Raw genomic sequence first — 18,530 nt, forward strand, 5'->3', positions numbered from 1 at the left:
TTGTAGATTCATAGTAGAGGTTCATAGTAATGTGAAATACAAATATACATTTTCGCTATGTCTTGCAATTTGATTGCTATAGAATTAATAATTTTGTTTCGATTTCCTCGCGGCACACCAGCGGCTCATTCACGGCCTACCAGTGTGTCGCGGCACACCGGTTGGGAAACGCTGCTCTAAAGTATGTATATACGAAGACTGAGAACCAACATGTACTGTATCAATGAATGCCTGCGATATTTCAAAAGCACAATTTAGCAAAGAACTATTTGTTTTCTGAATACAACACAAAAATTTGTTTCCATAATAATTATTTTATTTTTTTATCAGTTCTATAGAACACACTTTCTCGCAAGTTAACTGATAAGCATTTAAACAGTACAATAAACGTTAAGAACAAGGGGAAAAAAGAGACAAAAGAAATTGTAGATCAGATCACCACACTGACCTACTGTAGCCACGAGAAATCAAAACATTCACATGGGAAGAAGTCTTTTGAATGAGAAGCACTTTTTGATCATTTTCTTTTTCTGGCAGATTTTTTTTTTTTTTTTTTTTTTTTTTTTTTACAAAAATGAAATAAAATAAAATAAACATGTTTAAAACAAGTCTTAAAAAATACACGTGTTTAAAACAAAATGTTTGAAATGTATATAAAATTTGTTTAAAACAAAATCAATTGTTTAAAACAAGTTTTAATCATTTGTTTTAAACATTTTGTTTTAAACAAAACAACCCTGATACGTTCCGCATCTTTGTGGCAATATCGAAGAGATGATTAAGTTTTTCCGTGAATGCCTTTTCTTTGGACTTCTGAGTTTCAGAATTTCGACCTTTGTTTTTCTTCAGGAACATGTGCTCTCCGAACAAAGGCTTCATCTTGGATACAATGTTCTGTTCGAAAGCTATTGGGATATTGGTGGTTGCCTTCAGACTCCTAGGAACTGTCATTTTTAAAGTATTATGGTAATGATAGAATGTTTTTAAAACATCACCTTTCGTAGGAAGAACTAATTCTGGTAAATTTTGTTCAGATTGACCTATTAACCATAAACAGTTTTTCTGTCGAGTAGCCATTGCAGAAAAGTCTGAGAAAACACTCCAGGCCTTTTCACTTTCACTTGTACATCAAGCGGACATTACAATTAAATGGTACAGAACTTACTGGTTAGTAGATCAAGTTCGTAAAAAAGATTTCTCCCTATCTCCATTCATAGGAACTTTCACCCCTTTTCTATAAAATCATCGCCTACGTCTGCTCTCCTCGAAGCCTAGACTCAAACTGCATACAATGACGTCAAAACCACTGTTCTAGGACTCTTTATTCAGCATTATTTTGCTTTGTACTTGTTTCATTGTTGGTAAAGCGATTAAATTTGTTAAAACTCGAAGAAATTATAGATAGTTAACTGTTTGTTTTAAGTTTTATGAATATACGTTAATATTAAGGGAGCGATGGACCTTTCCCTTGGTTTGCGTAGTCCTTGTAAAATTCTTTCAACAAGATTTAAAATGGCGTTTCTGAAAAACTATAATTGTAGGCGTAAAAATATGACATCTAAGTCCACGACAACAAGAAAAATCGAGTTTTATTTATGACAGGTATCGTTCAAACTTACGCATAAACTTCATTTTAATTTTATGGTCTCCAAAATAGTGGGAGGTGCCTAATTAATTAGGTGAAATTTATCCGTATTTTAGACGATACCAATCATAAATATAACTCCGTTTCTCTTCCAGTCGTGGACTTATATGTCTTATATTTATGCCTACACTATAAACGCTATTTCAGGCACGTAGCCAAAGGGGGGTGGACCCCTCTTCGAAACCAAAAAATGGAAAAATTAAGGAAAGATTAAACAAAAAGAAACGAGAAAAAGAAGAATCAGGCTTAAAAATAAAAAGTTACAGCAAGCGTTTGGTCACTCTTCCTTATGAGCAGCTTAGTGTGGAGGAATCGGGGAGTCTAAGTTAAAAATGGATATTGATGTAACGGGGCTATTTCATGTCATGGATCCCCTCTCCCCCTATCACGAAATCCTGGCTATGTGCCTGGCCACTTTAAATGTTGTTTTTGGATGAAATTCATAAGCATTGCACAAAACAACGAAAAGGTCCATCACCGCTTCAATGTGAATACGCTCAATGTTTCAAATAACAGGTATAGAGCATATTTGAAGGCTCTGAGAGACCTCTAAATATTTTTTTACTGCGATGAAATTTTTCATTCAGTATATTTAGACCACATGGATCTAAATTGGCAGCTATGCGTTCAGATCAGAGATCTTTTTTTCTTTTCCATTCTATGCTGGACCTCCCTAATATATATTCTACAGGCCAAAATTAAGCGAAAACATTATATGATGGTTTACCCTCCTGGGCCTTCTTCAGCCTATATGGAGAATCAAAATTTCACAATGTGGAAACGTCACAGCTTAACTTGGAGCCATTATCCTTACTCTACGAATACAACAAGCATTTTAATCGATTGCTACATTAATAAGTGATGCTCTGGAAAGAATCGATGTAACTATTTGATAGATTGGTAGATCTAATGTATGGTTCTTTATTTGCAACGTTGCCACATAGTGCTATAGTATAGACCAACCTGGGTGCACAAATGCTTTCTTTGGGAGTTATAGGCTTCCGAAAACATGAAAAAAAAAAAAAAAAAAAAAGTGGATTTTAAAGGTCCATAGCTCCGCGAATGTGGGACCTACCGTAGTCGGGCCAAGACTTCACTTAGGAACTAATATGTGCCCTATCTAAATATCCAAGTTTCAAAATCCTGCGGTACTTTCACAACAATTTTTATAGAGGTACTTGGTGAGTACTTCAGATTATATGCCTGTAGCGAAACTCCCTCTATAAAAATTGTTACGGAAGTACTGCAGGATTCTGAAACATGTATTTTTGGTTAGCGCACATATTAGTTCCTAAGTGAAGTCTTGACCCGACTACGGTAGATCCCATAGTATTGAAGCTATGAACCTTTAAAGTTCATTTTTTCATGTTTTCGACAGCCTATAACTCCAAAAGGAAGCATTTGTGCACCTAGGTTGGTCTATACTTTTTGTCTTACCTTAGTGTCAGGTATCACCTCCCAAGCGTTGTCGGTGTTGTCTTGAAACACTTTATATATATCTTCCGATGTAGTGGCTTGTGGTATCAGGAGGGTTAAAGGTGGGTGCAAAGTAGGCAAAAGGTATGCCATGATAATAGTGAATAGGAAATGCGTCATTGGAAAGCCTGAACTTAGAAAATATTAGTGAATTGTTTTATTATCTTGGTGTCAGGAATCACCTTCCAAGCGTTGTCGGTATTATTTTGAAACACTGTGTGTATAATATGTGGAGTTTATGCCCCTGAGAAAAATATTCAATTCGCACACTGATTTTTCCTCATTTTTAAGTACTCAGAAGATATGCCAAACAGTTGAACTTGCAGTGAGTGCTTTATCTTTTTACGTTTCAGATCCATAGTCATTGCTGCTACGCTAGTTCAGTTTAAATCAGTAGTTCATGAACTTTGTGACGCTATTCCCTGCTTCTCCGCAACAAGTTTCAAGAGATACCGCATATTCTTTAATTATGTAATTACAAACTTAGACACAGATTATTTGCCAATTCTAAGTAGTGTTTAAATATAAATCAAACCAACCCTACGTAGACCTATGTTCTGACTTTCACACAGTGAGAAAATCTTCCCGCGTTGCCCAAAGACGCCGGTGGAATCTTGATGCACTACTAGGGGCCCGCAGAAAAATCTAATATTCCAAGAACTAACCTCGTTTGGAAGAGCTGATGCCATATATTGAATTAGTTGCACTGGAGATGTTTTACAGGTTCTAAAAGATTATAATCTGAATAGAGATCGCTTTCAGCTATCTATTTTCTTGTTTTTTCATGGTGATCAGTGTAGAAACTTAAAAAAATGTATTACCCGTAAGGTTGGAATAAAGGATAAAAATGAGGACTAAGTTTGTTCTTGGGATGCTGAATTCATTTCAAGAGACAGATTTTCTGTTTATCTTACAGTTCTTGTTCTAAGGTGATTAACACTGAAAGTGGAAATGGTTGGTTTCTGCGTTTTTCGTTTTGAATGCAAGTTTAAGAGAGGAGACTACTATATTCTTGAGAAACTGTCCGTATCATAAAACGTTCTTGATATTTCTTATAGTGTGTAATGTGGTACTTGTCTACAGATAAGACGGGTGGAGGCATAAGATTTTCGATTATTGTTTTTTTTTAGTTTCAAGTAATATACTTGTTCGGAGTTTCTGCATCTATCCACTCCAGAGCGACGGTCAATATTCGTAAATATGTGTTAGGTGATAATTTGTGGAGAAAGGCCCTTCCTTATTCGCCACACTGGCACGCATTTATCTTTATTAGAAAGAATATTTGAGTACAAAAAGTCTTGTTCAGTGTTAGGTTACATAATATGAATTGAAAATTTAATGTGCCGGCTGTGAAGAGCCATAAGTACTAATCTATGTATCCTTTCTTATGTACTACTTGTTTAAAATAGAACTCAGTACTTTTCTTTTCTTACCTTCAGGAATCAGTATTATATTCGTGAGATAGATGCTCTTTTTGTCGCTGGCCAACTCTGCCCTCTTACAGAGGTACCAGGTCCAAATTCTAAACGAGCTAATAATTTTGTTCGAGACTTCCTTCAGGTAAGATTAAATGTATTCAGTATAAAGTGAAGTGGAGGTCGTAATTTCTAATGCTAATGTATTATATTAAGCTCGTAAGAAGCAGTAAGTTCAAATTTTATGTATATTATTAGTATCATTATACAAGAAGTATGCCGATGTATTTCAGTCAGACATTTTGGCCAATTTTCAGGATAGAGAATAAATAGGAAAAATGACGTTACAGAGTATGTACACAGAGAACCATAAAAAAAGAAAAAAAATGTACAAACTAAAATATAGCATAAATATTTCTTTCTGAACTATAAATATATAATTGTACTCTGCTAACCTGTCGAAAGATGACGAAGTAAACTCCATTTTAATTTTTTGGCTTTCCTACGCTGAAGTACGAAACGAAGTGATTTTTCAAACAATTTCCACAGAACTGTATTTAGTACGATTGTTAACATCGTGGGTGCACAATGTAATTAGACTTTTTTAATAATGTGTAAAGCAGTGATACAAATCAAATCAAGTCAAATAAATAAATAAATTGAAATCGTGGTTATATCATTCCATGCTCATTTTCAGGATATATTAAAACTGAACACGAATGTTCTGTCTTAAAACTCCTTTATAGGCGTCATATTCTAATATATCTATGAATATCTTAGTAAAGTCTTTGTCTAGAATGTCTTATGATGACATTTCTAGCAGTGTGAGCACAAAAAATTACAGTAAGTGTGTTACTTCCGTTACTAATTGTTTCTTTAGAATAGTATCTCCATGTAGGATATATAAAATGATCAAAAATAAAACATTAGAAATTATCAATATTGGTTATTTGACTATGTTAATTATATTTTTGCCTGATGTTGACGAAAATATCGTAGAAAGAGACTTTTAATGGGTTACTGACATGTCTTACAGACATTATATTGGTTTGATGTGATAGTCTTCGAATGAAGTAAATTTTCACATATTGTTCACAAAGTCTATAGTAGTGATATTATTTAATGAAAAAAAAGATCTATCCGTGGCGGAGTAAAACCTGAACCATATATTTCAGACGTCAATACTTCACTACTTCGCATTTGAATTACTGTTATTTATATTCTTTAAGGTTCTGGTGGAAGATCACTCAGTATCATATGAACTCTGAAATAAGACATGTTAAAGTGTTGAATGGTTGTTCTGTTTCTGAAACTCTGAAGATATTCATGTTTTTTATAGTATTACTGGTAACTAATAAAAGTGAAGTTTGCGAATTTTAAGGTGCTGACTCTTGTGTACACACTTAGAGTTGTGAAATTTTTTTGGTTATTAAACTCTTAAAATAAACTACTTAAACTTACGTTTGTAGGTAATGTAAGTATTTTAAGAAGGTATAGAATAGTAAGAAAAGATGGCACTGAAAATGCAACTAGTAAGTGAAATATGAATGCACTACGTTTTTCGTCCCAACTTAATTTTCTTACTTTTAATATCTATTACTTGATTTCGTTTGTGTAAGCTCAACAATGGCACTGAAAAAGAGGACAAGAAGAAGTATGTTACCACCGAATGCAAATGTAAACTACCATTATATTTATAAGGCTTTGAAGATTTTCGTTTCTTCCCTTTCCTCCTCCGAATTTTTTACAGATTTCCGTGATTTACATGCAGTTCCGGATTCTGTTATTATTAAAATTAATTTGGGTTATTTCTTTTCACCGTGGAGACATGACTGAGACCTGAATGCACATGATAAATAAGATACTTATCTTACCAAATATTGTAGATTCGCTTTAACATTGACTCACCGAGTTGACTTACCGAACATTTTGGCCAGAACAGCCTCGTCCTTAGAAAAACTGACATGGAAGTGGGGGATTCTATGTATCATGATCATGCTTTGAGTTAACTAAGCATGAATTTACGTGACTTCTTTCTTGCTTTCTTTACAATATAATAAGTATTGGTTAAATAATCATATTATATCGATACTTGAAATAAATGGAAAATATTCATACCTACAGCCGACAGTTATTTTATGTGAAGACGTATCTTTTGTATAACCCTGTAATAGCTGGGAAACAAGAATAAATACTCTATAGTATAGAAATCTTTCAGTAAAGCTACGTTATAATCCATTAGAAAATATTACAAATGGGCGGTGAGAAATATCATCCGGTATTGCACAACACTTTTTTTCTTTCTTCGGGAAGTTTCCTGAATATCTTCGAATTTGTGAATCTTGAGAAATGGGTGTGATATCATTCGGAAAGCCTGTCATACTCTAAAGACGCGACGTACGAGCAGTGAGTCTAAGGTAATTAGGGTAAGAGCAGGAAAGTAATACAAATATTCGAGGTGCATGTTATAAAAAATATATTAACAAGAAAGTGATAGGGCCAATCTGAAAGATAGTGTTGCCAATCTCGTGTAAAAAAATATCGATTTTTATTTATTTATTTATTTATTTATTTTATTATTTATTTATTTATTTTATTTTTTTATTTTTATTTTTTTTATTTTTTTTATTTTTTTTGACGTGCGCCTCGTATCAATATGTACAGTTGAAATACAGTTTTGCTTCCAAAATATATTTTATCGCCCATATTTGAGTAGTTTGGAAAGTCTCGAGATAAGGCTACGTACGATTTTTGGGGTACGCTTTGTACAGATAGCTGCAACCTGGGTCCCAGTAAGGAAGCCCAAATAGGTTACCAAATTTTAATTTTCTTGATCAGTCCCAAAAAATGCCCGAATTTCTTCCGAATTATGTACACTCATGTCCAAAATAATTGTCGCATATCTATAACAGTCTTCTTGTAAGAATATAATTCGATAATGATTTTGCAGGGTACTTTTAATACTGATACTATATGTATAATCGGGAACTGTATATTTGTGATAAATTTCATAGGAAAAAAATTATAAATACGAAAATTAAAATGAGTAAAACAAAATGTTGCTAAATGGACAAGAAAGTTTCATTTGTGTTTTATTGCTCTTATTTACTGCTCTTTTGACATGACATTTGCCACAGACATGTCTTTGTCGATTATACACGCATTAACATTATAAGAAATACCAGGCGGATTCGTTATCAAATTATATTCCTACAACAACATATTTATAGACATGCGACAATAATTTTGGACATGAGTGTACATCCGAGAAGTGTGTGGTGTAATTCAAAATTCTGATTCAGTACAAAAATAATGATGTAAGACCCATAATCTGAGATAATCAGTTTAGGTTCTGCAACATCCTAAGTGAAAGTCTAAAATTACCTTTAAAGACTCGTATTTTAAAAGTGTTAAACGACAGATGCGTACTTGAATAAACGAGAATCGCGTAATAAAATTTCATTGTATCGGTCTATATTATTAAAACGAAAGTCACTATGTTTGTGACTTAATAACTCTTGAACCACCTGACCGATCTTAATCAAATTTTCAGCATAGACGAGGTTCGGGCCAGGGAAAGTTTTTATCATTTCACTTTAACGGTACAACGTAGGGGAGGGGGGGATATTTAAAAATGATTGAAAATGACAGATATTAGTGCTGAATCCATAGTTTTCGGGGTGGCTGAGATGAACAGTAACACTTCCAATGCCGTCTAAATCCAAATTCAGAACCGCAACTTGGAAGTGTGGGGAGGTATATATAAAAAGATCGAAAATGACCGGTATTAGTGTCGAATCGATAGTTTACGGGGTCGCTGAGACGAACAGTGACGTTCCCGATGCTGTTTAAATTCAAATTCAGCCCTTTATGCCCAAAATGAAACGTATTCTTCCCGTGCGAAGAACGGGTATTCTGGTAGCTCATAATAAACTGATGTTTGTATGCTCTAACATTCTCTATTAAAAGTAGTAGGTTGAGTACAGAGGAATAATCTTTCTCGTAAAATAGTCAAATAAAACAAATACGAATCAAGAGTGGAGGCTACAGCTCCATTTGTATAAAATAAAATGATCCTATTTAGTATCAAGTATGTTTTAAGTAGTTTTTTTAATAAATTATGTGAACCTATAAGAGAATTATTGTTTTTAAAAATTAATTAGGGTGAAAGTTTCATTTTATATAGTATAATAATTATAATTTCTTCTGAAGAAGATAAAATCGACATTTTGAAAAAATCGTTAATGTATATACTCGTATTAGGTTATGATCTCAGGTAGTTTGGCTTACATGCAAAAAATATTAGGACAGTTTTTTTTTTTTTTTTTTTTTTTAACAACAAATTACTTGTGATTGCGCTGGTTTACTAAAATTTAAATAGACAAAACTACTACTGAGTCGAGAACGGAATTCAGGTTTCTGGCTTACCATACTGGTGTGACAATCAGTCCTCTACCAGATTTTTAAGACAATGGGTAGCGTTTAAACACAGTAAAACAGATACAAGAGTTCTGTCTTCGGCCATATAAGAGCTTTAAACGGTTTGAATTATTTTGTTTTAACATACAAAGAGTTAAAAAGTGACTTACTGGACCGGGACTCGAACTCGGGACCTCCGGCATAATGAAAGATTGCATTATTTGCTTTAATATCTATGTGAAATCACAACCGTCGTAAGTGCTCATTATATGGACATAGGGATTGTCCAATCATAGCAGGGGTCTGTGGTACAATCCACGTGGTGCGAGTGGAGAGCACCTATGTCGAGAGTGAGAGAGTAAGTGGCTGTTCTGGAAAACGAACTGCGTGGCGCAGTGGTTAACGCATCAGCACGGTATACCGGAGGTACCGGGTCTGAGTCTCTGTGTCCAGTCAGTCACTTTTTTACTCTTTGTACGTTATTGAATTCACATCTGTAGAGGACGTGTATGTTAAGAAATTGGTTGTTTCCTCTTTCATTAATATCTATATTTCGCTTTAGTTAATTTACTTACCTTTATGTATGTACTTTTTTTCTGTATGCGTGTAATAATGCTATTTTAACGAAATTCTCCAGGTTTTTATTTATCGTCTTTTTTGGAAGAGCAAGGACACTCCGAGAAGAATTAAAATGGATGATATCAAAAATGCTTTTCCCTCACACTCAGAAAGCAGTATTAGGAAGAGATTAAAATTATGTGCAGATTTTAAGAGAACAGGTATAAGTCAATTTAATACAAGTTTCTGACGAATAATTATAATTGTTTTCTGAATTTACATTTAGTTGTATAGTTTAATTTATTCAGCCTGAATGAGTACTCTGGAGAGGAAAACTAACGAAGCAGAAGCGGTTTATTTTAAACTACTACTCTAAGCTTAATTGTATTGTGATAAGAATAAGCTCAATATTTTCAATCAGAAAACTGATCGTTTAAGTATATTTTATTCGTTAACGAATAAGGTTTAACGAATATTACACTTAAGGGATTGTGGAATATAGTTACTCGTGTTAGAGTTGAGAACTTCCGTGTTTTCATTGTAATGTATTTTAATTCGCAGAGTTTTATTTCTGAAATACTTATGAGCTTACGAAAATTATTACTGATAAAGTAGCATATCACCGTATGCATTTGCTCAATGTTCAGTGGAGAGTCTCGAGTTCGATTCCCGGCGGGACATCATGTGATTCGGGTCTTATGTCAAGCTATAGTTCCACGTCTCATATACTCTCGCTGCTAAAAGGCACGCTAACATTAACTCAACTCAGAATTTATAAATCTATCGTAATCAACTTTTATTATTATTATTATTATTATTATTATTATTATTATTATTATTATTATTATTATTATTATTATTATTATTATTATTATTATTATTATTATTATTACTACTGCTACTACAGAAGTTGTTCACTCTACATTTGGCCAATTTCGACTTACCTAAAAATTTAGAAGAATTAATGGCTCCAGGTCCATAAGTGCTCGATGTGTTTCCCTTGGTTCCTAACAATAGCCCGACAGCGTACTTTCCACAGTAATAGGCTTCTTTGAAGAACGGAAGGGGAATCGTGTCCCATTCTCTTTGCATAGCTTTCCAAAGTCTTTCCACAGTTGTCACACGCCGTTTTCCCAAAGCCCGCGTCAGCAGTCCAAATCCACAATAGTCCATCGGACTTGCATCTGGAGGTTCAACAGGTACCTCATTGAAAGGTATCACCTGTATACAACTTGCCTCCTCCATCTCCCTGTAGAATGCGAGGGACGATCGTGAGGTATGTGATGAGGACTTGTCCATGTGAATGCGCACCAGATTGGCGTCATTTCCGTACATTGTTGGAATCTCATGCTCGTAGATCGGCCGCATGATCTGCTCCTGAAAATACTGCGAATTTATTTTGCAGTTCTTCGCCACCCTACGAATCTTCAGTTTACCTCGGTAACAGTAGCCAGTAACGACCATGAACCCTTTTGGGAAGGATTCTCTACAGACACAGACCCACCCTTTGAAGTTCTTGGCGCCTTTCTCTCGGTACATGATGGCTCTCGGTTTGCCGCAGTCGGAAAGGTAAATCCATGCTTCATCGAGCGTTACGACGTACATCCACCTTTGTTTTGCCAGATGCCGTTGGTACAGCTTCCGGGCGTTACACTTTCGTTCCTTTTGGTGGGCATCCGTGAGAAGATGGCCGCGAGCTTTCATGACTTTTTCCAGCTTGAGTTGATGGGGTAGCGTCCGGCTCACAGTCCCCAAAGACACGTCAAGACGATTAGCCATACACCTTTGTGTTGGCGGATTTTCTTGCATTGCCATTTTGTGAAGTTTCCTCTGCATGGTGGAGGTAGCCTTGGTGAATTCCCGCTTCCTAGGCAACTTCGTTCGTGATCCAAATGGTGGAGCTTCGTTGCCCTTGTACTTTTTAATAACATTTTTTATTTCACTTAAACTGATGCAGCAACCATTCTTCTTGCACTGTTTTCTAATGACAGAAACACTAAAGTAGGCGTCATAAAGAGCCACAACATAGCCTTCCCAAAACCGGCTTAGTTTGGGCGGCATTTTGGTCAGAGAGCGGAAACCCACACACTTGGAAACAAATTTAACACAACACTCACAACAATGGTCCTGTTTTGTGCGTCATTGTCGTCCGCGCGGTAAAACAACTCCGTTCTCAGGAAGCCACTGCACAACACTGCAGAACGCCACGAACCAGGTCGGGTGAGTCCATTCTGCCCGGAAAGGGGAAGGAACGAAATTTGCCAAAGTTAGGCTAAACAACCTCTGTATTATTATTATTATCATTATCATTATTATTATTATTATTAATAATAATAATAATAATAATAATAATAAGAAGAAGAAGAAGAAGAAGAAGAATATTAAACTGGTTGCTGGACCCAAGGCTATGCCTTACTGTACGCTATAGGCTGAAGTCGTGCCTAATTAAAATATCTAATTGTTTACATTTAGCAAATTTATTTAGTATCGTTTTAGTTATCCCCCGCCACTACGAGTTCCATTCCATATTTATGCAGTTATTCAACAGGGTGTCTATCGGTCACGAAAGTCACGAATGTCACGAAAAAGTCACGAAATCAGAAAACGGTCACGAAAGTCACGAAAAAGTCACGAAATTTAGCTTTTGGGTCACGATTTTTTTAAAAACTACAAATGTAAGTACAGATTGGAAAATTTTGTTTCATAAAACGTCAAAATTCACCACCAAAAAGGTCTGTGGTCGGCTTTAGACGCTACCAAATCGCTAGCAAAGTACGTTTCTATCGCATGGATGAAAATTCGGCCTAATTTGCACCCAAATTCGCTCTTGAAAATGTTAGGAAATTGTGTGATTTGGTAAAGAAAAGGTCACGAAAAAGTCACGAAATTTCAGTTTGGAAGTTTAGTAGACACCTTGTTCAAGGACTTAAGTATGCGCAACAGTGGTTTTAATTCGGCAAATTCTCTGCACATTCGCAGGGCAGATGAAGGCATCTATTAGCGTCTGGGAAGCAAGCGGTAGTGTAGGTAGGGACATTAATTAGCGTGTCCTTTTATTCAAAACTGATATCAATAGCGTGATATTCACTTTTGTTGAACATGTGCTAGAGAAAGGCCTTTTCAGCGTTGTCACTGAGACACATAGTTATTGTACTCAAGCCTGCCTGCCTGCCTCCCTCCCCCCTCCCTCTCTCTCTCTCTGCATACTCTCCTCAGATATTAAGGAACAACGAAAACGAACTTGTGCTATTAAAGACAAAAGAGGTATATATCATAAGTGTTTGACGGATCTAAGCAACAGTTAACATGGGTTAAGCAGCTAAGAAGAACCACTGTCTGAGAGTGGAAATTCTCTGAGCGTGTGAAATAATTGAAAAAGTTTCATGTCTGATTAAAATGGATCTGCTACGACAATCGTAAAAGAACAGGATAATTTTTGATCGTGATCTACATACAGTATAGATTTCATAACCATCCCTACAACCGCAGAGGATTTTGTTGCTACTATTGTAATCTATTGAAGCTTCATGTTCTTCTCATTCGAAGTGAAATGATCAGTGCGGATTGTTGCAACTCCAAATTCCCTGAAATGCACTGGAAAACCTGTCCGCAAGCAACTAGCAATGATGGTCGCCAGACAATGTTCTGTGTTTCACTTCAATGCACGCTTGCGTTACGTACTTCTATGCATGCCCTCAAAGGGTGGGGAAGACTGTTCACGATCTGCAGTATAAAATCCTTATTCACCCATCGTTTTTTCTTTAGATGTGTTCCCCCGAATACCACGCTTTCCGGTATTTCGATCACCTCTTGTCAAGAAAGAATTTCCGTGATGAAAGAAACCGAACTGTGCAACGTATGGTTCATTACTTCTTTGTATCACAGATTCCACACGTCTTTTGTCATGGAATTCAATCGTTGGTTGTGACGTGACAAAAATGTCTAGCTTTAGCCTGAGACTACTGACTAACGTGGTATTAAAGTTTAATTTCTTTATCTTTGAAATTGACACATGGCACATAGACATTTCAACCGCACCAACAGTATTCTGATAATATATCTTCGTAGCTCTGTTTTTGATAGTTTGACTAGTTTGGTTTGGTTAGTGACACAAATTTTGATCAAAATGAAATTGTAATTCTCTTTCACAAATATGTAGATATCAATCCCGATCTAAAAACAAGATATCCTGATTCTATATAATAGAGAATGACATGCTGCTAATAACTGGTATTGTTAAAGAAATCAGAAAACTAAAACACTTTGCTTTAAAAAGTATTATATATTTTTTATTACGACCTTCTCAGTAAGAACAGATCCCTGTATTTCACCACAATGTGTATCGAGTGTTAAATCAAGCATGTCGTAAAGGACGTTTTGACATCTTGTAAAAATTTTGGAAAAACAGGATCTTACGTTGCCTGGAAGTGCATGTATACTGCATGTGTAACATGAGTCACATGGAAAGCACATGTTTTTAGACACAAACGTGTAGTTTTAAGTGAAAAATTACCAGTTTTCCTTTTAGATGAGCAATCAGTCTACAGAGGTGGACTCTACATTGCCTCTTCATCACCTGTTATGTGCACATGTACAGGTCATGGTGAACATAAGTGTGGGATTTTCAAAACATGGGCTGAACTTCACATATTTTATGTAATGTACATGTGAAACACATGTATGACATTTCTTCAGATGTAATTGCTTCTCGCCATGTACTATACATTGCCTGTATTGATAACATAGGAAAGCATTATTCGGGCAGATGAATATAATGGCATTTATAGATATGGTATATTACATGTTCACAAGGATGAAAAGTTCTTTTCAATGTCCTATGGATAGGAGTTGTAAACATGCCTGTAAGTATAACATGGAAAGGCGTGTTCCCGTCAAATGGGTACAGCGGATTAAAGAAGACATTTGTACGTACTTTACACGGCATATTTTCAAAGAGTGAAAGGTCATTTTCATGCAGACTGTTTTTCTATGAAGAGAAGTTATAAATATGCAATGTACATTCCCTCACTTAAAACATGAGAAGGCATGTTCTCGGCAAGACATTTACACGTGCTATACACAGCATATACCTAAAAAGGGAAAGGTCATTTCCATTCAGACCGTTCTCCTATGGAGAGGAGTTGTAAATATGTACTGTACAACTGTGAGTAAAATAAAGGACGCGTCTCTTTATTTTGAAGTTTTTTAAAAATATCTCCGTTTTCTTTATATGTTCGAAATTTCGGAAGGTTTCCCCAGCAGGACAGGTTAATAACAAACCCGTTTTTAATATTTGTGTTAGATATTAGCTTAAAATAAATAAATTAGAAGCAAAAAACATTAAATCGACCGAAATCACAAAAATTACACACTCTGCTAAAGTGGGAAATTTTCAAGAACGCGAGGGAATTCTGCAGTTCAACACGAAGCAGCGACATCTGTGTCATTGAGTGAAATGTGGACAGGGTTGAAAAAAAACATGATTTTTTTTAAAAAAAATCAAAAAGAACGTTTTTTATGTTTAAAACATGTTTTTTTTTTGTTTAAAACGTTTTTAACGTTTAAAACAAAGTACTTTGTTTTAAACAAAAAAAAAACATGTTTAAAATGTTTATTTTGTTTAAAACAATAATCTCAATAGGCATATATAGTACATTTTTACACTCTTAGGTATTGTTTGCCATCTATATTCAACCGCTAGATCAAATTTCGGGAACTTCCTAATCTCGATCCGCCCAAATGTTCAATTCCGGAGAAAGAAATCGGGATTTTCCCGATCTCCGTTCACAGAATATGTAGTTTAGTTTCTTTTTGTTACGTTCTATCAAGGCTTTAATCCTCAATGGTTCAGTTTTAAACCTCAAATTAAGCTGGAAGATGGTTTTGGTACCAATGTATTCCTGAAAGATGCCACTTTGCTGATGTGCATTTTATGTATGTGGGAGGAGGGTAAATATCGTGTTTTTTGTTTGTTTGTTTGTTTTGTTTTGTTTTTCAACAGTTTTTTGGGGGCCATTCCCCCTCTTGGGGGATAGATTCATAAAAATTGTTACGTGAAGTAATGAAGTAGCCACTACATGGTAATATCGTGTATTTGTACTTCTTGCTTATATGGGGTAGCAGGAAGGGGGCAAAGTTAGCCAATGTTTGGAGTTTTTTTTTGACGTAAATTACATTTATTTTTACAACAAACATCAATAGCTCAGTCCTTAATTAAGCTAGAACGATGATTTGGTACCAAAGTATTTTTCAGGGATGAAGCTTTCCGTCAGTTGCATTTTATGTATATAGGGGGTACGTATGTACGGCCGAGAGAGGAGGATGAAGGTTTTTTTTTTAATTTTTCATCAGGTTTTGGAGGGTATTTCTCCCCCCTTTGTGGTACATCCCTAAAAAATTGGTATGTGAAGCAATGAAGTAGTCCCCTACACGATAGTAACCTGTATGTGTACTTGTTGTTTATAGAGGAAGAGAGGGTCAAATTTGGTTAATTTACATTTATTTTCGGGACGGTCCCATATAACACAAGATATATATTTCACTGAAGTGGTCTAGAAGCATAATTCTTGTTCGTATACATGATGTGTGCAGCAAAAATGGTTTGCATATGGACGTGATACTATAATGGGGGAGAGAAGAGAATGTCTAATTTAATGAATGTTTTTCTGCGTATATTATTTTTTAAATATTTCCTACATAAAACGAATTCATTACGCAATGACAGCAATGGCTACCATTTCTTATATTATTGTCACAAGTATGTGGCCTAAACATCAGCATTATTTTGTCAGCGTAGGGAGACTTCAAGGGTTGCCAGGGCCCCGCAAAGTCAATATTTTTATATTTTTAATGTCTGTTCTTTTTCTACGAATACGGCGGGAATTTCACGAATTTTACCTCGTTGGAATTTGTGGTCTATAAGCTTTCCAATGATGTATAACTCATGACTCTGTGATAATTAGGGGGTCACCAGAGCCCCGAACATGAGAGTCTACCGTTTTGTTAAAATCCCTGGCGGGTGTCTAGAGTTAATTGTATTGTTATGCCGTAGACACTAATCATTATTAGATACCCATGTTGCAGATAGAGATGTATCTTGAAAACTGTTTAGTTAAAATGTCATTTACTCCTTGTAGGCTAGTCACTGCTCTTTTCTATGAGTTGTATTGTATTTGTCAGAGTATTTCTTCTAATTTACGATGTGAGAACTGTTCATTATTATGGAAATGATAGTGATCAAAAAATACCCAAGTTTTGAATTTGTGAGTTTTGGATCTTAGAATAGTGTATAGTGTGTTTAACCTCCATTATTATTAGAAATTAAGAAATGTTCAAATACTTCACTTGAATTTCTGTTGGTTTAGTTATACGCACATTGCTGTGCAGAATTTCGTTCAGTAATTGCTGTTATAATAAGAATATAACTCTGCTTGTAATTTACTCCATGCACAAATCCTGCGGAGGATAAGTTGTTTGTTAAATATTAAATTAGCTTCTTCAATCTGATATTTTAGTTGTTTTAAACATGTCCAACCAGCATCGAAAAAAAAAAACACGTTTAAAACAATTTGTTTAAAACGTTTAAAACAAACTGAATAAAACAACAGCCCTCGTTTTAAACATGTTTTAAACACTTGTTTTAAACATTTTGTTTTAAACATATCAACCTTGAATGTGGATTAAATCTACAAACGAAAATTTTAACGAAATATTTCTAATTATTACGTGCGTTATCTGTGAACTCCAAATATATGAATCTATGTAAGTATTAACAAACAGATAGAGCTAAGAGTTGAAATTGCCTATCGAAAAGGACGAATTGGTAGCACGATCATAATGAAAATCGTGTTTACCGTAGAGCAGGTTCATTTCACGTAAGAAAGTGAATAGTTCAATTAGTTAAAGTAAAGAGTCTGTATGCCGGATGTAGTTGGCTCGACCCCATAAAAGTGCAATTTTCATTTTTATTACTATTACTAATTTGAGTATCTATGTGATATTGTTCGTGTCGCTGATGGAGGACATATTGAACATCTGTAATTTTAACTTGAGAGGTTCGTAAATGTGTGTAAAATTTCATATTCGTATGTCTTAAAGTTTAATAAATATATGCATTCGAAATAGTATATTCTTTTTGAAACACCCTGTACATGTGAAATACAGGTGTTAGCGAATTAGTGGGCGTGTTAGCGGAATATACATGTAAAGTACATCGCATTAAGTACTATACATATGTCAGAACCTTGCATATGTGCATGACAAACTGGGGACTTGGTGCCTGAATATTACATGTTTCCTACACCTGTAACATTAATGATTCACTCCAATCAACCCTGTTCATTGCATGCACCTGTTTAACCCATTTATTGCCAATCATGATCATTGCATTTTCCGTTTACCTGCACATTGCATATAGGTGGGTTCACACTTCGCATGTACACGGAGATAATACAGGCAATGTATTCAGTTGTAATCCCATGTATTATACATGTGGTCAGGACCTTGCATAGCGAATGTTGAATTGGAGACTTGTGCCTGAATATTGCATGTCTCCTATGCCTATAACGTGAATGTTTAGCTCCAATCCACCTTGTTCACCACACATATTTCACCTCCTTCCCCCTCCCTGAAGTTACGGCGCTGAATTTGGATTTAAACGGTATCTGTATTTTCAGTGTCCATCTCAGCAAACTATGAATTCGACACTAATATATGTCAATTTCGATCATTGTTATATATCTCCTCCCTCCCCTGCTCTCAAGTTCCAGGCCTGAATTCGGATTTAAACGGCATCGAGAGTGTTGCTGTTCATTTCACCCACTCCAAAAACTATGAATTCGACGCTAATATCGGTCATTTTTGATCATTTTTATATATCTCCCCCTTCCACAATTTGCGGGGATGAATTTGGATTTAAACGGCATCAAAAGTGTCGCTGTTTACCTTATCAACGCGGAAAACTATGAATTCGGCACTAATATCGGCTATTTTCAATCATTTCTATATATCTCCCCTCC

General features: G+C 35.3%; 1 protein-coding gene across 4 annotated transcripts in view; it reads left to right on the top strand.

The window, feature by feature from the left end:
- Taf1 (TATA-box binding protein associated factor 1) overlaps positions 1-18,530 on the top strand; it is a 726,438-nt gene that overhangs the window by 376,065 nt on the left and 331,843 nt on the right. For all 4 annotated transcript variants that reach the window (XM_081728611.1, XM_081728610.1, XM_081728612.1 and 1 more), the window contains 2 exons: positions 4,561-4,681; positions 9,593-9,734. In XM_081728611.1, coding sequence (XP_081584737.1) covers positions 4,561-4,681; positions 9,593-9,734 — 263 coding nt within the window. The remainder of the gene's footprint in view (positions 1-4,560; positions 4,682-9,592; positions 9,735-18,530) is intronic.

The sequence above is a fragment of the Thermobia domestica genome, chromosome 10 (assembly GCF_964235325.1).
Source record: "Thermobia domestica chromosome 10, izTheDome1.hap1.1, whole genome shotgun sequence".
In the NCBI taxonomy this organism is placed as follows: Eukaryota; Metazoa; Arthropoda; class Insecta; order Zygentoma; family Lepismatidae; genus Thermobia; species Thermobia domestica.